General features: G+C 60.5%; 1 protein-coding gene across 1 annotated transcript; it reads right to left on the bottom strand.

Annotated features, from left to right (window-relative positions):
- Positions 1-757: 757 nt before the first annotated feature.
- On the bottom strand, positions 758-13,648 carry CHRND (cholinergic receptor nicotinic delta subunit). Its single transcript, XM_032803873.1, has 12 exons — positions 13,514-13,648; positions 10,037-10,182; positions 9,476-9,520; positions 8,653-8,762; positions 7,985-8,140; positions 5,572-5,687; positions 4,988-5,188; positions 3,984-4,095; positions 3,584-3,698; positions 2,642-2,852; positions 1,933-2,051; positions 758-1,087 (listed from the first exon to the last, which is right to left on the bottom strand). Exons 1-12 carry the CDS (start codon positions 13,563-13,565, stop codon positions 905-907), a joined length of 1,566 nt encoding a protein of 521 aa, XP_032659764.1. The 5' UTR covers positions 13,566-13,648; the 3' UTR covers positions 758-904.
- Positions 13,649-19,683: the final 6,035 nt, after the last annotated feature.

The raw sequence follows: 19,683 nt of genomic DNA, 5'->3' as shown, positions 1-19,683 counted from the left end.
TGGGGGGAGGTAAAGAGGGGGAAGGGAAGTGGGTTATTTCCCTTTGTTGTGAGACTCAGGGCATCTGAGTCTTGGGGTCCCCCAGGGAAGGTTTGGAGAGACCAGAGTGAGGCAGGCACTGATTCCTGTCTCGTGGCAGCAATATCAGATCTAAGCTGGTAATTAAGCTTGGAGGTTTCATGCTAACATCTTATTTTCTGAACTCTAAGGTTCAGATCTGAGTAGGAAGCTATGATAGAGGGGAGATGGGGATACAGAACCTAGCGCAGGGTGCTCGCAGTGGGAGGAGAGGGGAGATGGGGCGGCAGGGCCCACTGCAGGGTGCTGGCCAGTGGGAGGGGAGATGGGGTGACAAGGCCTAGCGTGGGGTGCTGGCCAGTGGGAGGGGAGATGGGGATACAGGGCCTAGCGCGGGGTGCTGGCCAGTGGGAGGGGACAGGTGATGGGGCTCCAGGGCCTAGCGTGGGGTGCTGGCCAGTGGGAGGGGAGATGGGGATACAGGCCTAGCATGGGGTGCTGGCCAGTGGGAGGGGAGGGGAGATGGGGAGGCAGGGCCCAGCATGGGGTGCTGGCCAGTGGGAGGGGAGGGGAGATGGGGCTCCAGGGCCTAGCGTGGGGTGCTGGCCAGTGGGAGGGAAAGGGTGGAGAGGGGAAGCTGGCTGCAGTGGGGGCAAGTGGAAGGGAAGGGATGAGGAGGGGAGACTGGCCCGGGCTTGGGACGGCGACTCCCTGAAACGCACTCCTTGCAGCCACTGGCTGAGAACCGTGGAGTTTATTCGAGCACCAGGAATGAGACAAGAACAGCCAAGGTCACCGACACGCCGAAGCAGCGGGGACAGCCTGGCACCCCGCGGGCAGAGGGCTGGGCTGTGGTGCAGCGCAGCAGGGGCTGGGACCCGTGGCCCTACACAAAGTGCCTGTGCTCCATGCTGTAGTCGAAGGGGTCCCCGGCGAAGGGCAGCTCGGGGGGTTCGTTGTAGATTCCCGTCAGGAAGATCCACAGGGTCCCGAGGATTATCACTGGGGTCACCAGGAAGAGGCAGAGGCGGTCGACCGTCCGGGCAACGCGGTTCCAGTTATCCTTCTCCTGGGGCCGGGGACCCCCCCACAGGCCACCGGGGGCGGGGAGTGGGGATGGGACACAGGGCGGGGGAGGAACAGACAGGGGTGAGGCAGAGCACGTGAAGGGGGCAGAAATTGTTAACTGGGGTGAGTCTGGGGAAGGTGAACCAGGAGCCCCCTATTCACACAGCAGAGACAGCCTAGTCTCCCCTGGCACCCTGCTCCCCCAGCACCCCACTTCCCCACCATGACACTCCCTGTGGCACCCCGCTCCCCTGGCACCCTGCTCCCCCAGCACCCCACTTCCCCACCATGACACTCCCTGTGGCACCCCGCTCCCCTGGCACCCTGCTCCCCCTGCACCCCACTTCCCCACCATGACACTCCCTGTGGCACCCCGCTCCCCTGGCACCCTGCTCCCCCAGCACCCCACTTCCCCACCATGACACTCCCTGTGGCACCCCGCTCCCCTGGCACCCTGCTCCCCCAGCACCCCACTTCCCCACCATGACACTCCCTGTGGCACCCCGCTCCCCTGGCACCCTGCTCCCCCAGCACCCCACTTCCCCACCATGACACTCCCCTGGCACCCCACTCCCCTGGCACCTACCAACAGAACTCGCCCCAGCCTGAAGGGACGGGAGTTCAGTCTTCCTGCCCCACTCGGTCTCTTGTGCCCGGCTGAGGTTGCCAGCAAGGGGCCAGTTATAACCCACTGTGGGGCCTGGGGGTGTTCTGGCCCCCAACAGGCACCTCCATCTTGCTGCATGGGTCTGACTGGGAGGGCGTTGCTGGGACTGGCCAGTGAGGCAGCCCCGTTCCCGCGGGGCACCCCAGGGCTGTGAGCTGCTGCCCGCCCGGCACACCCACCTCGTTGTAGTCGTTCTTGTCCCGTGTGTGCTTGATGATGAAGTTGGCGCCATCAATGGCCGGCTTCACCTCGCTGTACAGCAGCTCCTGTGCATCGACCATGCCCAGAGGCTTGGGCCCTGCCAGGGGCAGGAGGGGAAGGAGATGCTGTGGGGGGTGGCACTAGTTTGCTGGCTTCATGTGTGGGGCCAGGGGCCTGACCTGGGACACAGGGCTCGGGGGATGGGGCTCAGGGAGCAGGCCCAGGATCCTGGCATGAGGGAGGGTCAGGGACCCATCCTGGGGGGCAGGCTCAGTGGGGCTGAGGCCTTGTCCCAGAGCTCGGGGGAGGGAGAGCCAGGTTCCCGTCCTTGAGCACTGGGTTTGGGGCAGCTGGGGTCCCACACAAGACTCAGTTGAGAGTGTGGGACTGGATCCCATTCTAGGGTGTGGGGCTCAGGGAGGGGAAGCCGGGTCCTGTTCTGTGGCTCAGGGAGTGGGCAGGGTCTTGCCCTTGAGTTGGGGGGCATGGGCAGGGGTCCCAGCCTGGGACATGTGGAGCCCTCCCTTCTGTCTTCTTTGGGTGCCTGCTGCCCTGGGCTGTATGTCCCAATTCTCTTGTGGCCTCACCCTGCCAGGACCCGCCTTTCCCCGAGCACTAGAGGAGCCAGCACGCCAGCTGGGAGAGCCCCGTGGCACCCGCCCCATCCCTTGGCTGCGGGACGCTCACGGGAGGGGGTTACACGGCTGGCCAGCCCGTGCCGCTCCGACTGCTTCTCGAACATGAGCTCGCTGCGGGACTTGACGGCGAAGTACTCCTCTGCCTTGGCCATGTAGCCCACGGAGCTGCTGCGCCGGATCAACAGACCAGCGCGGGGGTCTGGCTCGCTCTCCGCCGGCCTGGACATGTGCAGCAGACGCGGCAGCGTCTCCAGGAAGAGCTGGGGAGGGGGAGAGGCCGGTGTTGGGTGCGTGTAGGGGCTGCGGGGGCTCCAGAGCCGGCTGGACGCTCCCCACCCTCCTGCAGTTGCGTTACCACAGCCCGGCCTTTGGGGTGGCGCTCCCAGCAGCCGCTCTCCCCTCTGCTGAGCCTGCAGGAGCTGGGCTGGCCTGTCTCCCCTAGCTGGGCTGCGAGCCAGGTGGGGTGCCCCTGTGCCAGGCCTAGGGGGGGCCGGGGTGACGCCTGGAGGGAAGGGGCTGGCGCTGGCCGTTGTACTAGAGGTGCATGGGAACTGTCATGCCACTGGGTGGCAGCATTACTCAGCAGCTGTGGGCATTGCCAGGCCTGAACGGGAGGATGCCCGGTGACGTGATTCCCGAATGTTCGGGCACTTGGGCCTCTGCACTGATGTGCATCTGCCCCAGCGCCCGCCGCTTGGTCTGTGCAGTGCCAGTGGGGCTGTCTGCTTGCTTTGGTGCCCTGTTCCTGTGGTGACCAGGCCTTTTCCATGCCCCTCGCTTCCAGGATGAGATTGTGCCAGCGGATTCTGGAGCTGCAGCCAGAGATCGTGGTTGGGCTCCAGGGGCCCCAGACCGAGCCAAGGAAGCAGCCGGTCACCCCAAGGCATAGGGGCATGGAGATGGGGTGATGGGCTGACGGAGGTAGCCGGGCATCCTCCCTGCCAGGCACTGAGCCCAGCCAGAGGCCCCTGTGCCCAGCTCCCCCGCTCACCTCTTTGATCCAGCTGGACATGACGTGGGTGCTGGGCGTCCGGAAGTGGATGTTCAGCACGATCACGTTGGTCCCCACCACCGCGGTCACCAGCAGCATGATGAAGAGCAGGTACCTGCAGGGGCAGAGACCGGCTCCCAGTGGGGGCAGCCTGACTTCCCTCTGGGGAACAGCAAGGCCTGGGCCCCTGCCAGAGGAGGGCTCTGTAGGATCCCCATGGACGAGCCACGCAAAGGGTCTCCATCATGAGTGTGTCTGCTGGGTGGGGGAAACACTCGGAGACCTTCTCAGCAGGGACCAGCCACTCCTACCAGCCACAGGACACCCAGCATCCCCCTCCCAGCATCCCCAGCAAGCAGGGTGGGCCAAGGGGCATGTGGGGTGACCCATGGAGACTCACTTGCCAATGAGGGGGATGGCGAGGGAGGTGGCTGGCAGGCGCTGGGAGATCAGCAGCAGGAAGACAGACTGGGCCAGCAGGACGGAGATAGCCATAGTCATCTTCTCCCCACCTGGAGAACAGACAGAGCTCAGAGTAACACACCCTTCTGGGAAGACCTCTAGGGAAAGTGGGGATCCAAGGAGAGGGAACCACCCCCCAGGCACCTGCCCCGGCTCACAAAGCTTTGATCCCTTCCTGACACAACCCAGGTCTGGGCATTTCCAGCCACCTCCTGGGGAAGCTTTGGCCAAGGAACAGCAGCTTCATGGGGAGGAACCTGAGCCTGGAGACACAAACAGGGGCAAGTGGCCCAGCACAGGTGGGGCGGGGAGGGGAGCTTGCCCTCGCCAAATCCTTGCTGTCAGTATGGGCGGGGGGGAGAGGGGGATGGAGAGCTCTCCCTGACCGTCTGGGTACTCATGATTGGGGAAGACCCAGTATTCATTGTGTGGGGGTCAGGATCCTGCACTCAGTGGGGGTGGTATGGGGGGACCCTGTACTCCCTTGGGGTGGGGCCCCTGCACTCACTGGTGGTGGGATGGGGTGGTCCCTATACTCACTGGGGGGGACCCTGTACTCCCTTGGGGTGAGATGGGGGACCCTGTACTCCCTTGGGGTGGGAGTCTCACTGGCGGTGGAATGGGGGTCCCTGTACTCCATGGGTGATGAACCCTATCCACCCTGGGGTGGGATGGAGGAGCCCTGTACTCCATGGGCGATGAACTCTATCCTCCCTGGGGGTGGGATGCAGGAGGCATGTACTACCTGGGGGGTGAGGACCCTGCACTCCCTGGGGGTGGGATGGGGGAGGCCGCACTCCCTGGGGGTGGGATGCAGGAGCCCTGCACTACCTGAAGATGAGGAGCCCGTACTCGCTGGGGGTGGGATGCAGAAGCCCTGCACTACCTGGCTGGTGAGGACCCCGCACTCCCCGGGGGTGGGACGGGGCACCCCGCACTCACTTTCGGCTGGCAGGTAGAAGACGAAGATGGCCATGGAGGCGATGAGGATGCAGGGCAGGACGATGTTGATGATGTAGAAGAGTGGCTTCCGCTTGATGATGAGGTAGAAGGTGATGTCCTGGTACTTGCTGCTCTCGGGCGAGACGCTCCTGTCGATGTTCTTGCGGGCCGGTTTGTGGATGATCTCCCACTCACCGTTCTCTGTGGCAGCGAGGTGGGCAGGGAGGAGGTGTTATTCCTGGGGGGGGTCCCGCCGGCTCTCACACCCCCGACATCCCCACATGGCGCCCTGGAACATGGGACTGGCCCTGCCGTGCCTTTTGGTCCCGGTATTGCGGTGCCCTGGTGGCCCATGCCCTACCCCACCAGGGGGACATCCGCGGGCCCAGCCTAGCCCCTCTCCACCCTGGGGAGACCTCTCTACCCCTGGAGCCCCCTCGTTTCCTCCCATGAGGAGACAGCCTCAGGATAAAGCCACCTCCTCCCGGGCACTGCCCTGCCCCGGGCAAACTACCCAGGTCACCGGCCCCTGCCACGCCAGCCCCTGACTCTGCCCAGCGGGGGGAGGTGGGGACGTGCTTTACCCGTGAAGGCCTCCAGGTCGAGGGTGATCCATTCCACCAGGTAGTATTTGTCAAGTTCTTGGTCAGGTTCCTGCTTCAGGTTCATGGTGATCTCCTTGGCGTTGTAGCGGAGGGAGCTGACAAGAGATGGGTGAGGGGTGGTGACGGGTGAGGGGTGGCTTGTCTCCCCCTCGCTCCACCGTACTCCCCCCCCCCCGTGTCTCATGCTGCCAGGGAGGATGGGGAGTCCCCATGAGCGGTGCACCCCGGCCAAGGCTGGGCGCTCAATGGCTGCCCTGGTTGTCATGGGGAAGCTGATGTGACATGATGCGTGTAATGTAATATCTCATTGAAAGGTGACAGGGCCAGAAAGAGTTAATTACCTGACCGAGGGCCGAACTTTAAAGACTAGTTAGGAAGGTCTGTAAATGAATAACGCTTTATGAGAACATAAGAACGGCCGTACCAGGTCAGACCAAAGGTCCATCCAGCCCGATATCCTGTCTACCGACAATGGCCAGTGCCAGGTGCCCCAGAGGGAGTGAACCTAACAGGCAATGATCAAGAGATCTCTCTCCTGCCATCCATCTCCATCCTCTGACGAACAGGGGCTAGGGACACCATTCCTTACCCATCCTGGCTAATAGCCATTTGTGGACTTAACCCACCATGAATTTATCCAGTTCTCTTTGAAATGCAGCCTGCATTGCTGGAGATGGAAGGGGAGCTGTTTGCTCAGGTCTTGTGATGTAAGCAAACAAGTCTCCTCTATTGCTATGGCTTTGATTCAAAGACCGAAAAAGGAGTCTTGTATTAACATTTAGGAAGACACTTGAGTGAAACAGTATTATTGTCCCTCTGTCTCTTTGAAGGTTGTGATAACCTGTATCTGAACTGTTTAATGGATAAATTACGCTGCGCTAATTGCCAGGATGTTTAGGAGATGGAAAGTTAAGCTTATTGTTTTCTCAGGCCAAAAGGCTGCTGGAAATGTATAAAAATCCTGGGACATGATCCTACTGGATCTCTGATCTGCTTTGGGTTTCAAGGGGGGGAAACCTTAAGCCATAAGGATTGAGATCCCCAGTCATGGACTGAAATCACCCTGAATATGGACACTGGAAGATAACCTATGGACTATTTCTATGTATCTGAACATCAAGAATCGAATTCAAGTCTGTCTGTATATTGATCTTTTAACCAACCCTCTCTCATTTTCCTTTTTTAATACATTTTAGTTTAGTTAATAAGGATTGGCTCTAAGCGTGTATTTGGGATTGGATCTAAGTTTTGTATTGACCTGGGTGTGTGGCTGGTCCTTTGGAATCAGAAGAACCTTTTCTTTTCTATGATGAGATAAGATTTTCAGTCATCATCATCATATCTGACGTGTGTCTGGACGGAGGCCTGAGGCTGGGCACTTTGAGGGAACTGCGTTGTCCGGACTTCTGAGTAACCAGTGAGGTAATACAGGAGCTGTTGTGGGCTGGCTTGGTCAATCTAAGTATTGGGATATCCACCCGCTTTTGGGGTTTGTCTGCCTGTAGCGGGGCAGCAACCTCGCTCCTGTGAAAGGCCAGGCTGAGTGGGGAAGCAGCCACAGCTGGGGCCACACCCCAATCAGGCCACGGCTGGCCCTATAAAAGGGCTGTGAGCCAGGGGCTGAGCCAGACTCTCTCTAGCTGTAGAGAGGGGGATCTGGCTGCCTAGGAGAGAAAGGGACCTGGTCCGGTCCGGTCTGGTCCGGGCTAAGACAAGAGGAGCTGGGGAGCTCCAGCCTGGTCACTCCCCAGGCTGCAGGCCTTGTGCAAGGCCTACAAAAGTAGTGGGGCTGCAGAGGTGTAGCCTGGGGTTAGGCAGAGGCAGCTGGTCCGCCCCCGCCTCCGCCAGGTTTATGGTGGTTTACAGTCTGCCCCAGTGAGAGGGGGCTAGATGACAACTGGCAGTAACCACTGAGGCAAGGGAGGGATAGAGGGTTGGGGGTTCCCCTGGGAGGGGAGACCCAAAGTAAGTGGGCACTGCTGAGATAAGGGGCGCTGGGGTCCAGGAGGGACAAGGGGCCAGCGGCAGGCAAGACACCAGCCTGAAGAGGGCGCGCCACTCAGTGGTGAAGAGCAATTCCCAGGATGATCAGCAGGAGGCACTGCACTGGTGAGTCTCACTTCGCTACAGGGCCCTGTTGAGTTTGCAGTTCACCCTAACTGAGTGACCTCAGCTGGTTCCCACGGGCAGCATTGTCCCAGCTGATCCAAAACCCCTGGAGACCAACAGGAAGCTGCCCCATGGGTGGTAGATCCATCCCAGGATACAGTGCCAGGGTGACTTTAGTGGGCATCTTTCCCTTGACTTCAGAGGGCTCTGGCTCTTTGGGCATGGCCTGGTGGTGGGCACTGGGGCTGGGCTGGGCTTCCAGCTGGCGTGCTGAGCCCCTCACCTGAACTTGAGGCTGCAGTTCTGCCAGTCGAAGGGGAAGAAGTTGACGTTGATGGGGCAGGCGCTGTGGAAGATGGCGGGCGGCAGCCAGTATACAAAGCCGGAGTCGGACACCAGCACATTGCAGTAGTAAGCAATCTGGAAGAAGCCATCGTTGCTGCACAAACAGAGACATGAGTGGGGCTGACGGGGAGCTGAGCACGGCTGGGGGAGCCCTGATGGTCACCAGGCTAGCGCAGAAAACCCTGTGTCCGTAGGAGTCACAGGGGGGTGCTGGCACCCGGGACCAGTGTGCGGGAAAGCCCTTGGGGGCTTTCACCCCTGCGCCAGGGGATGGGATCAGTGATCAGAATTCTGGGCACCTCAGCATGGACATGGCTGTCCATAAAGTGATGGCACTTGCTTGGGGCAGGAATTTAAGTGCCAGGGCATTTGGGATCTGGGCGCTGGGCACCCACTGACAGATTCCCTGACCCACTTGGAATCACCCCAGATCTGGGCTGGGCACAGCCCCCATGGCTCAGAGCTACCTCGTGGGCAGGCGCAGGGCGAGGGATCCCCACTCCAAGCCCCTCGCTCTGCCAGCCGTGGGTCTGTGATGATCTCGCCAAGGGTCCAAAGACAGTGCCATGCACTAGGTCCTCTGGGAACAGCCAGGCCAGGACTCACTTGTTCTCCAAGACTATCTCAGGCAGCCACAGCATGTCAGGGGGCAGGCGAAGGATCCCCAGGCCACCGAACTCCGACTTGTTCCACTGCAGCCGGTAATCTGTCCAGCTCTGCGGGAAAGCATGCGTCCAGGACGGAGCCTCCACCCAGTGGCTGGGACCCCCTCCCACACCCCAGCGCGCTCCCAATCTTCCCTCCCCGGGCTGGCAGGCTCTGCGGCGAGGCCAAGGAACAGAGCCTGGCCCAGCTGCCCTCCGACGGCACAGTGATGGAACAAAGGGCGAGGAGCAGCAGCACAGGACATGGGCACCGGCAATGGCATTGCAGTGGAGAAGGTGCCCTCAGCCCCAAGGTCCCATTGGGTGTCCTCGGAGGCTGGTTCTCCCTATGATGGGATGGGGGCTGGATGGATGGTTTTGTTTTGCTTGTAGTCTGAGCTCCCTTGAGGGGTCCAGAGAGCATTCCTGGGGCCTGCTCCCCTGAGAAGGAAGAGCGTGGTTGAAGTTCTGCCGGCACACAGGAGATGGGCGAGGGGCAACTCACAGCTGGACTGGGATCCCCTGGAAGGGGTGGAACTCACTAATGTGGCATGGCTGGAGGGCCATCACCTTCACAGTGGGAACGGACCAGAGTTCCTAAAAGGGAAACTGAGGCAGGGTGCCGCAACGCCATGTCTTGGCACATGGGGGCATGGCAAGAGGAGGCATCACGTGACACGCACTGGGCGGCGGGCTGGCTTTCAGCACTGAGTGCCCACCCACAGAAATCCCTCCCCACATAGCTGGGCCCCGGGGACTCAGAACCCAACAGGGGGCCAACTTACATGCTCAATCCACACGTTGGTGGTGAGGGTCTCATCGGCCTCTTTCTGGAAGGACACCAAGCAGAAATGAGATGCACCGTGGGCCCTGGCCTCACTGCTTGGCAGCAGCAGAGTCAACAATCGCTTGGGAAAGGTGTGTTTGTGGTGTCGACGCAAACTCAAGGAGCCTTGAGATCTGAACCCAGGCTAACTCCTGCTGAGCTGAGGGGCCTTGAGCCTGGGAAGGGCTGGGCCAGGCCCTCAGTAACTGGCTCGGGTCTCTTTCCGAGGCAGGGTGAGGGCCAGGACGAGGCTCCGGCTTTAAAGAGAGGCTATGCTGAGCTCCTGGGGGGCCAGAAAGCCCCGGTGAATTTCAGCCCTGGTGGACATCTCCTGTGTTCTTCCCCAAACTAGCTCCAGAGCAGCCATGCGGGCGCAATCAGCCCCTCCCGACCAATGACCCACAGGGCTGAGAACGCACCCGAGCTGGAGGGGCTCAAAGGATCTCCACCGGCTGGGGCAGGCCCGGGATCCGGCGAGCCAAGTGGCAGAAGCCCCCCCTGAGGTGCCTGCCAAGCTCACCAGAGAGACGAGGTTGGAGAGCGTCAGGCCCAGGTCCACATTGACGCTCTCGTCCTTGTTGGTGACGGGCCGCAGCTCCTTGTTGTAGCCCTTCTCCACAAAGAGGTAGTTCATGAGCCGCTCCTCCTGGTTCACGGCCAGGCCGCCTGCGGGAGAGGGGCGCAAGCATAGGGCTGAGCCCAGGATTCCAGGGGAGGGGTGTGACGAGGTGGGACTGGTTTTAATGTTCCCTCTGAATACTGTGTGGGGGCCTCAGCTCTGGCCGACCCTCTGTCGCCTGTCAACTAATGGGCAGGCCCTTCCCCCCACCCCCCCTACCCCCCGCAAGGGGATGCTAAAGGTGTTGGAGACAGAGAGATCAGGTGACCTCCTGGCCCGTGAAAGAGACAAAGCCCAGAGAGGAGGGGCTGGAGGGGGGTTGGGAGTTTTTGGAAGCTGGCTGGAAAATGGAGGGGAGCCCCAAGGAGGATCAGGCCTCTCAGTCGGGTGGTAGTCTCCCTGGGGCCCCAGATGGACCTAACTAAGGGGGGTCCTGTTGTCTGTACCAGCAAGACCTGTTTTGGACTGTGTTCCTGTCATCTAATAAACCTGTGTTTTACCGGCTGGCTGAGAGTCACATCTGACTGCAAAGTGGGGGTGCAGGACCCTCTGGCTTCCCCAGGACCCCACCTGGGTGGACTCGCTGTGGGAAGTGCACGGAGGGGCACATGTTGAATGCTCCAAGGAGAGACCCAGAAGGTGAAGCCGTGTGAGCTTCTTGCCCTGAAGATGGTCTGCTCTAAGGGAGAGGAGGCTCCCCAAAGTCCTGACTGGCTTTGTGGGGAGCAGTCCCAGAGCATCGCCCGGGGACTGAGTCTGAGCAGGCGGGAAAGAGCAGAGGTGACCCCTTGCGGCAGCGATGGGGCTGGAGTGCCTGGTCCTTGCCCCATGCTGAGACCCCTCTGTGATGTGATTGACATAAACTGCTACCATATAGATAATTGTTGCAACCATTATTATATATTTGCAGCAAATATTGTACAAAGGTGGTTGTGTGAGGTGTCTATGAAAAAGTTATGATTTACTGGTTATGATCATGTTATCTGTATGTGTCTATCATCTTTGTAGCTAAAGTTATGAATATTAGCTATGTGCCCTAGACTATTAGGGTTAGAAGGGACCTCAGGAGGTCATCTAGTCCAACCCCTTGCTCAAAGCAGGACCAATCCCTAGATTTTTACCCAAGTTCCCCAAATGGCCCCCTCAAGGATTGAGCTCACAACCCTGGTTGTACTTGCATCTCAAGGTGTTTTGATTCTAAGTAGCCTCAGTGAAGCATTTGGTCAGTTTCTTAAGAAAGGATGATTCTCAGTAAATGCCCAATCAAGAAACACTTAACTGACAGTGGACTTTAGGAGACACCAATCCACATCTGAGCTTTTGTTCAAATTAACATGTAAACAGCGGCATCAGCCTGCAAACTGAGTCATGCATGGACATGTGACTTGCCCATGTGACTCCAGACTCCATCTTGCTGCTGTGATTTTTTTCCACAGTAAGAACAAAAGGGGTCCTTCCAGGGGCAGAGACTATAAAAGACCCTGAAAACCCCTCCATTTTGTGACCTCTGAAGGAACCTTGCTACAAACTGAAGCTCTAAACAAAGGACTGAATGACCCATCCCAGCTGAGGATGTTCCAGAGACTTGATTTGAACCTGCAGTTTACTCCATCACTGCTACAAGCCTGAACTAAGAACTTTGCCATCACTGTATGTAATTGATTCCATTTAACCAATTCTAGCTCTCATCTCTATCTTTTTCCTTGGATGATAACTAAAATTTAGATTCTAACAGGTGCAACAGCGTATTGGAGATCGATTTATAACACATACGGCCACCGCATACTAGAGTGAGCCATTGGCGGCTCCACGCACCACGGGGAGGGAAAACCCTTACAACCCCCTACAAACTACACCCGAGTCCTACCCACCATTGATCCACCTCTGAGCTCACCCTCCCCATTACCCGGTCTGCTTGCTCCTAATCAATGACATGTGTAACCCATTAGCATACGATTACCCTCACTGCCCTACATACTTTGACCCCACCCACCGTACATCATATTGGGACATTACCAGACTGTATGTACTATATGCTAACCCATAGCCAAATACCAGCGTCCCCCCATACTCTGTGTGTTGTCCCCGATGACTAATGACTGACATGCCAAACTCTGTGTATCATCCTTATTTAAATATTCTCTAATTGACCTGGGTCTGGGGCTTGGTCCTTTGGGATCAAGAGAACCTTTTTCCTTTTACTGGGGCGTTGGTTTTCACAACCATTCATCCCCAGGACGTGTGGGACTGGTGGGGATACTGGGAGACTGGAGTGTCTAAGGGAATTGCTGGTGTGACTTGTGTTTAGCCAGTGGGGTGAAACCAAAGTCCTCTCTGTTTGGCTGGTTTGATGATGCCTTAGAGGTGGAAAACCCCCAGCCTGGGGCTGTAACTACTCTGCTCTAAGCAATTTGTCCTGAACTGACACCCTCAGAAGTGTCCCACCAAAGCCAGTATCCTTACACCCTCCACCTGCAGCATGTACTTCCCAGCCACCCCACCCTTCCCCCTAGGGAGAAGCCCTGCCCCGGATGGGCCAGGCTGCAGCAGAGAGGCCTGGAGGGCAGAGGGAATGGCTCAGCAGAGGCCTGGAGGGCAGAGGGGGGCGCTGCCCACATGTGAGGGCCTTACTGGGCTGCTAGGAGCCCAGTCCAGGGCTCTACATAGCCGTGGCCCACCTTCTGGGAGCAGCTGGGCTCCAGTGCTGAGACTCGCTGCTGCGGGAATAACTAGCCGCTCCACCCCTGCTTGCTGTGCCCCCAGGGGATTTAGGCACTTGCCGGCCGGGTACCAGCTCCTCAGGCCAGGCTGGGAAGCTGGACGGGATCTTCCCAGGACAGTATTCACCCCTACACATGGGTGCGTGCACACACACACATGTATGCATGCCCCTTCACATACATTCCCGCCTCCTCCCCCCCGCCCATCGCTGGAACCAGGCTGGGATGCATTCAAGATCATTCTGCTCTGGAGCAGGGGATGAGCTGTTCCCCTCCGGCTGCCCGTGGGCAGAGGGGAGGTGGGCTCCAGGGGGCAGGGGCAGTGATACTCGGGGGCCTGATGTGTGGAGAGGGGCACTGTCAGTGCAGCACAGACAGGTACCAGGATCCCCAGCCTGGTGCTCTCTCCCTGGCAGGGGCTGGAGACCTGGCCAAAGCCAAAGATCTGGGGAGGGGGGCTCTATGGGGTGGGATCACTTCAGGATCATCACTTCAGTGCCCCTCCCCACAGCTGGAGGGCTGGCTTTTCCTTGGTCAGTCCCCCTGCACCAAGCTCCCACCCTGACCCCTGTGATTGGTGCCCACAGCATCAGTTCTCCCTGCGGGGAGCAGAGGGTGTGGGGTGTGTGTGTTCTCAATGGCAGACCCGCGTCCTTACCCGACAGGGCGACGGCCCAGAGCAGAGCGAGCCACAGGGCCGGCCTCTCCATGTTCTGTGGGTGCTGGTGCCTGGCCGTGCCCCTGCTCCTCGCCGGTTCCTGGGTTTGTGGCGAAGGTCGGAAGCCCGTGCTGGGAATGTGGATGGACAGCGGCAGGTGTGGGAGGGAGGGGAACACAGGAAGAAAATAGCAACAGCTCAATCCCTTCCCTGCCCCCCCATGCCAGGGGCGGGGACTTGATTTGCTTGTGGTATGCACTGGGCAGGAGGGGGTGGCTGGGGGGCAGAGCACACCAATCCCGGCCCCAGCGCTGAGTACCCAGCAGCCCTGGCCCTTGGTGTGACACTGGGGCAGGAAGGAAGGCCCCCCAGGACTGGGCCCTGGGAATGGGGCTGCTCTGCTCCAGCCACTGTCTGCAGTCTGGTCCCCTAGCTGGGCTCTGTGGCAGACGACTCACCCCACCATGTCGGGGGCAGGCAACTGGGCTAACAGCAGCCCCCAGCCACGGGAGGGGGAGACTGAGCCTGGGCAGGAGATGAGGGTGTCATGGATCCACATGGTCTGGTCTAAGCCCTGGCCTCTGACCAGTCCCTTGGGAGTGTCCCCTGCAGTGGGCTGAACCCCCCACACCCCCCCACAGGCCTGCGCCCCCACAACTCCAGAGCTGGCCCTTCGGGGGCCAGTGCTTCATGGCTCCCGCAGCAAACCCAGCCCAGCCAGACCCTGCGGGGGATCAGCCTTGGCCCATCAGGGGGACAAGCTCCAGCAACCCTGGCAGCCTTGTCAAACCCAGGTAGTCATGTACCAGTCCCCGGGCACCCAGCCGCTGTGTGCTCTCAGGCTGGCACAGAGAGGCAAGGGTTAAGCCAGTGTTCAGCGGGAGGAGGAGGCGGCTCCTGTGCCCACTGGGGGGAGAGGCAGTTGCTGGCAGGTGGACAAGGGACAGATTCCCCCACACATCCCCTACAGGGCCAGTGCAACCTATTAAGCTACCTAGGCGGTCACCTAGGGCACTAGGATTTGGGGGTCGGCATTTTCTTTGGCAGCGACTGCTGTGGCCGGATCTTCGGCCGCCCCTGGGCGCTGCTGGCATTTCGGCGGAGGGAGCTGGGGCAGGGCGGCGCAGGGAGGGCTACCTGCAGCAAGTAGGGGGTGAGGAGGTGGCACGCAGGGGAAATCCCTGCCCCACCTCCTCCCCCACCACGCCGTGGCTGCTTCACTTCTCCTGCCTCCCAGGCTTGCGGTGCCTAAGCTGATTGGCGCCACAAGTCTGGGAGGTGGGAGAAGTGAAGCGGCAACAGCGTGCTTGTGCTGGAGGCGGAGCAGGGGTGAGCTGCGGAGGGTGCCTCAGGGTGGGGAGCTGCTGTAGGGGGGCTCAGGGTGGGGGATCAGGGATGGAGGAAGGCACAAGGTAGAAGTTTCGCCTAGGCAGGAAACATCCTTGCACCGGCCCTGCCCCCCTAAAGCCATCTCCTGCCCCTGGCACTGTGGGGCTGTGATGAGATAGGCGTGACATGGTCGGTCTCCTCCCCCTGCGAAGACGTCTGTTCCGCAGGGCCAAGCTGTGTGCCCTCCTGTGGCTCTCCCCACAACTCGAGTGGCCTGGTTCTGGGGGTTCCCTGCCACCTGTGACAAGTGGAAGCTCCGGGGTCTCCCACCGCCTGTAGGGGCAGGGCTGCTGTGGGTCCTCTCGCCGCCCGCCATGGCTGAGAGTGGTAGGATCCCCCCACCGTGGCTGGGCAGGGGCTGTGAGCTGCAGGAGGGCCAGCTGGGAACTCCTGCCCCAGGGCAGATAATGTCACTGAGGTCTCTGGAAGTTGCAGATTTGGTGATTTTTCTGGCATTTCTACAGCCGGCAGGCGCAACTGACCCCCAAGGCCAACCGAGCAACTTGGGCAGCCCCAGGGCCAGCCACACCACCTCCACCACAACAGCGGCAATCCTTGACCGCCACCACCCCCAGTGCCAGTGGGTGCCCCAGAGCCCCTCTTCCAGAGCAGCAGCTCCACCCCTGGAGTTTATGAATTTTTATTTATTGCCCATGACCTGTCCGTGACTTTTACTAAAAATCCCTGTGACTAAATCTTAGCCGTACCCATAATGCACTGCAGAGGTAGAGCGCCTCGGGTTGCTCCCTTAACACCAGCTACTTCCAACCGGTACTAAGCAGAGATGCACCAACAGCTCCAAGCCCAATGCAGAGAGATCACCTAGGGGTGACTGTGGCCCCCAATGCCCAGGCCCCCCAGAGAGCCCCCGCCCACAGCTTTCTGCAGCCTCTCCAGCAACAAGGCTGGGAGGCTAAGCAGTGGGGCTCCAGATGGGCACCCCAGCCAAGCCATGGCGGCCCTGCCTGCCCGCCGCCTGGTACTGGCTGGTGTTAGTTTTCTGTGCGATTCAGCTCCATTTCCCGCTGTGAATTTGGGGACTCTGCAGCAGCTGTGTTTTGGGGGGCTGGCAGGGGAGGGAGCGTTGGCAGGGCTGGGATGGCACATGGCCTTGGAAGGGGGATCTCTGGAGGACCACAGTGGAAAGCCCTGGTGCGATGGGGTATCTACTCCACACAGGGCCTGGAGGGATGAATCGGGCCAATTCACCTATAGGTGACACCTGAGGAAAGCCAGGGTGTGCTAAGGTCTAAGTGGCTGATGAAGTCCAGCTGCAGGAGGAGCGCTGCTGGGCTTATAAAGCCAGGAAGCTGGAGGCAGAAAGAGGCAGCTGGGAAGCAAGCTACAGCTCCTCCCTGGGAGAAGGGAGGTGGAGGTGGAGGTGGAGGTGGAGGGGGAGGATCAAGGCCCAATTCATTAAANCAGCTGCCCCTCCCTCCCCTTAAGGATGGTGTTGGAGCTGCCACACCCAGAGAGGGGAAACTGGAAGCTATAGGAAGGAGCCCGCAGAGGGAGAAACAGGGTCCCTGGACTGGAGTCAAGCATCGTGGGCAGGCTTGGGTTCCCCTAGCAGCCTCTGGGGAAGTGGCACTGCCTGAGACCTGTTGTGAGAGCGACACCTAGCAGGCCCCACCCCTTGCTAGCCTGGGCCCCTGCTGCTTGGCAAGCCCCCTCCTTTGTGGGCAATGCCCATGGGTGTCAAGGGCAGGCTTTCACCCACAGGAGACAGGACCAGTGGGGATCCATTGCCCTGCAGACTCCCAGTCCTTGGTCCTTGCCCACAGAGCTGCCAGCTCTAGGGGGCCTTGCTTTCCAGCAGTCCAGCTAGGCTGTGCTTCCTACTCTGGAGGAGTATTTCCCAGCATACCTGCCTGCTGCTGCCTGTCCCTTTAAATCTGGGGAGGGGGGCACCTATTTGCCAGCCTATGGGGCTCACCTGACCTCTGGCCCTTGCCAGCTGCACCTCCTTGCTCATGTTCAGCCAGAGAGTCCTGGAGCCCTGCTCCCTTCCTCCCATACACGGTGCCTGTTCTGGGTGCCACGCTGGGATCCCTGGGGAGGTGATGGATTGCAAAGAGCTCTGGCTGCCAGGGAGGTGGTGGAAGGCGACATGGTGCTAGGGTTGGCTGGGTGGGGCAGCCAGCATGGCAGGACTGCGTGGCTCCCTGCCTGGCCTCCCTGGGAGCTGCCCATGGGCCCTTCCTCTGTCAGACCAGCATGGGGTGCGGGCAGGGTGAGAATCTTTCTCTCTCTGTTTCTGTGGTGCTGAGGAATTGGCAGTTTGGGGAGGTGGATGGCCCTGGGGTGCTGAGTTGTACCCTGCAGGTGGGGCTGCCCGGCCCCTGGCCTAGCACAGGGTTCTGGTAAGGCAGGTTGTGGGGAGCTTCGGGGAATCAGGCCCAGGTGTCCAGTCAGTTTCCCTGGAATCCCAGAGCTCTGCACGGCCAGCCCTGTCCAGGGAGGAGCTCAGTGCATTAGCCATTAACGTCCAGAGTCCCCCAGCCCTGGTGCAGGTCTGCATTCTTCCCACATGCAGCACAGGGAGCAGACCAGTAAGTCACTGGGAGAGCTGCAGAGACCCCAGGAGTCCTAGAGCCCTGTCCCTGCTGTAACCACTAGGCCACAATCCCTGCTTTAGCAGGAAGGAGAGCCCAGGCTCCTATGCCCCAACCCCATAGGAGTGCTGGCTCCTATGCCCCAACTCTGACTAGTGCTCACCCTTTCCCACAGAACCCAGGAGTCCAGACGCCTCCCCTACCCCCACACCGTCACTGGCTCTAACCTGTAGCCCATGCTCCCTCAGTGAGAGGTGACTGCAGTGGATGCCTGAGGAGCTGACTGAGGGGCCTATGTAGCTGTTCGGGGTGGGGAAGGAGGGGTGGGGGGATGCTGTCTCTGATGCTGTGGGCAAGTGGTGTCATTCCCAGCAGGGCCAAGCAGCTGTGCCCCTGGGCTGAGCGGGCCCCTGTGGCACCACACGCTGGGCCCAGCCTGCTCCGTCACTCACCCAACAGCTGGGCCTTGGCCTGCAGGAAATGACCCCTCTGGTGCTAACAGCTGAGCCCCGAGCCTGGAAGGCAGCACCAGAGCATGGGAGGAGGTGGGGGCCATCTCCTGGGGCTGGGAGGGCAGGGCCAGGCTGGGGAGAGGGGTGTGTGGATGGAGGGCAGACAGCCTGTGAAGGCTGCCTGCGGGGAGTTTGCCTGGGAAGAGACTGGTGGATGCTCACCACCAGCTGGAGGCGCTAGAGACTGCCAGATGCCCCTGCCACATCCTGGAGCCCAGGGCCCCTGGCTGAGATGCCCAGGGGCTGGGGTAGAACCCCAAGAGGGGCCCCCACCTGGCTGAGATCTGGGGTGGGGGTAGAACCCTGGATGGGGGACTCGCCCAGCTGAGATGCCTGGGGTGGGGAGGAGTTGGTAGAACCCTGGGTGGGGAGCTCATCTGGCTGAAATGTCTGGGAGGTGATGGGGGTAGAACCCCAGGTGGGGGACTCGCCCAGCTGAAATGTCTGGGGGGTAGAACCCGAGGGGTATGTGTGTTGGTGGGGGTGGGGGGAGTGTCCCTGGTTGCAATGCCCAAGCGTGAAAGCTCCTCTGCCCCTCTTTGGCGCCTGGTGGGGTTTGTTTATTACTGACACTTTTCCATAAAACATAGATTTAATTTCAAAAATAACCCTTTCTTTGTACAAATAAATAGCTTGCGAGAGGCGCCCCCCCCCCATGGGAGCCTAGAGACACCCCCAAAGGAATCGGCTCCCTCTGGTGGCTGTTTGACTGGGAGCTGAAGCTGCTGGGGCTGGCATGGGGACCTGGCAACGGGCCTGGGGGCCCAGGGTTAGGCCCAGCTCTGCCAAGAAAGGAAAGCCCAGGGGGAGGATGTTCCTTCTAGCTGCCTGTGTCCAGGCCATGCCCTGCCAAGGGACGCACAGCTGCAGTTTGGCTTAGCCCCATGAGATGCAGGGGGGGGCTGCATTTCAGCCCCATGGAGTCCCTGCATCAGCTGGGGGGCTGGCCCAGACTCCAGGCTGTGTGGGAGGTGGAGGGGACCCCTCCAGTCCTGGCTGCCCCCCTGCCTAGGGAAGGCCCTGCTGTGAGGAGCTGGCTTTGGGGTCCCGGCAGTCTACATGGCAACAGGCTGTGCCAGGTTGGGTCCTGCTTGCTGTGCTGAGGGACCCAGCCGGCACCTGGCTCTGGCGCTGCCATGTCTCCAGGCTGGTGCTGAGTAGGGACCCCTGGCCGGCTCTCCTCTCTCCACCGGAGCCGCATTAGGTCTGCAAAGCTGCCAGTGCCAAGGCGATGAGGCCGGGCATGCTGCGGTATAGCGAGTCGCTCTCCAGCCCTACCAGGGCGGGGAAGACAGTGGCTTTCCCGCCAACCGTGGCCCGGACCCGTGCCCTGTACAGCCCCTTGGCATTCTTGGAGCCCAGGTCCACCAGGATCTGTGGGGAGAGGGGAGCAGTGTGAGGGGGCACACAGCTGCGAGGGAGCCCCCAGAAGCACAGTGACCCGGGGCAGCAGGTGCTCCAGGCTGCACAACGCCTGGGTTGGCAGGACTGCCCTGAGTGTGACCTGGGGACCTGCCTGCTTCTGCAAGCTGCCTGCCCCCCTGCTGTGGGGTGCAGCTGGCTGGCTGCCCCTGAGGGGAGCTGGGCTCGAGGGCTCCTCTGAAGGGTGGTGCCTGCCCCACCCCTGGCAGTGGGGTTTGAACCCAGGGTGCACAGAGATAAAGGCTAACTGGCTCAGGCCCAACCTGGCACCGGGAGCCACCACCAGAGGGGA

Source organism: Chelonoidis abingdonii, chromosome 8, assembly GCF_003597395.2.
Source record: "Chelonoidis abingdonii isolate Lonesome George chromosome 8, CheloAbing_2.0, whole genome shotgun sequence".
Taxonomy (NCBI): Eukaryota; Metazoa; Chordata; order Testudines; family Testudinidae; genus Chelonoidis; species Chelonoidis abingdonii.
Note: the sequence above shows the minus strand (reverse complement) of the source record. Positions and strands in the feature narration are given on the sequence as shown.

What these genes read in the sequence shown, in the direction of transcription:
- CHRND (XM_032803873.1), bottom strand. Translation starts at nt 13,565, where the DNA reads ATGGAGAGGCCGGCCCTGTGGCTCGCTCTGCTCTGGGCCGTCGCCCTG. An exon ending in CGACCTGGAGGCCTTCACGG is followed by an intron (nt 5,189 to 5,571) that starts GTAAAGCACGTC and finishes TCGCTGCCACAG; the next exon opens with AGAACGGTGAGTGGGAGATC. An exon ending in ACAAGAACGACTACAACGAG is followed by an intron (nt 1,088 to 1,932) that starts GTGGGTGTGCCG and finishes CCCCGGCCCCAG; the next exon opens with GAGAAGGATAACTGGAACCG.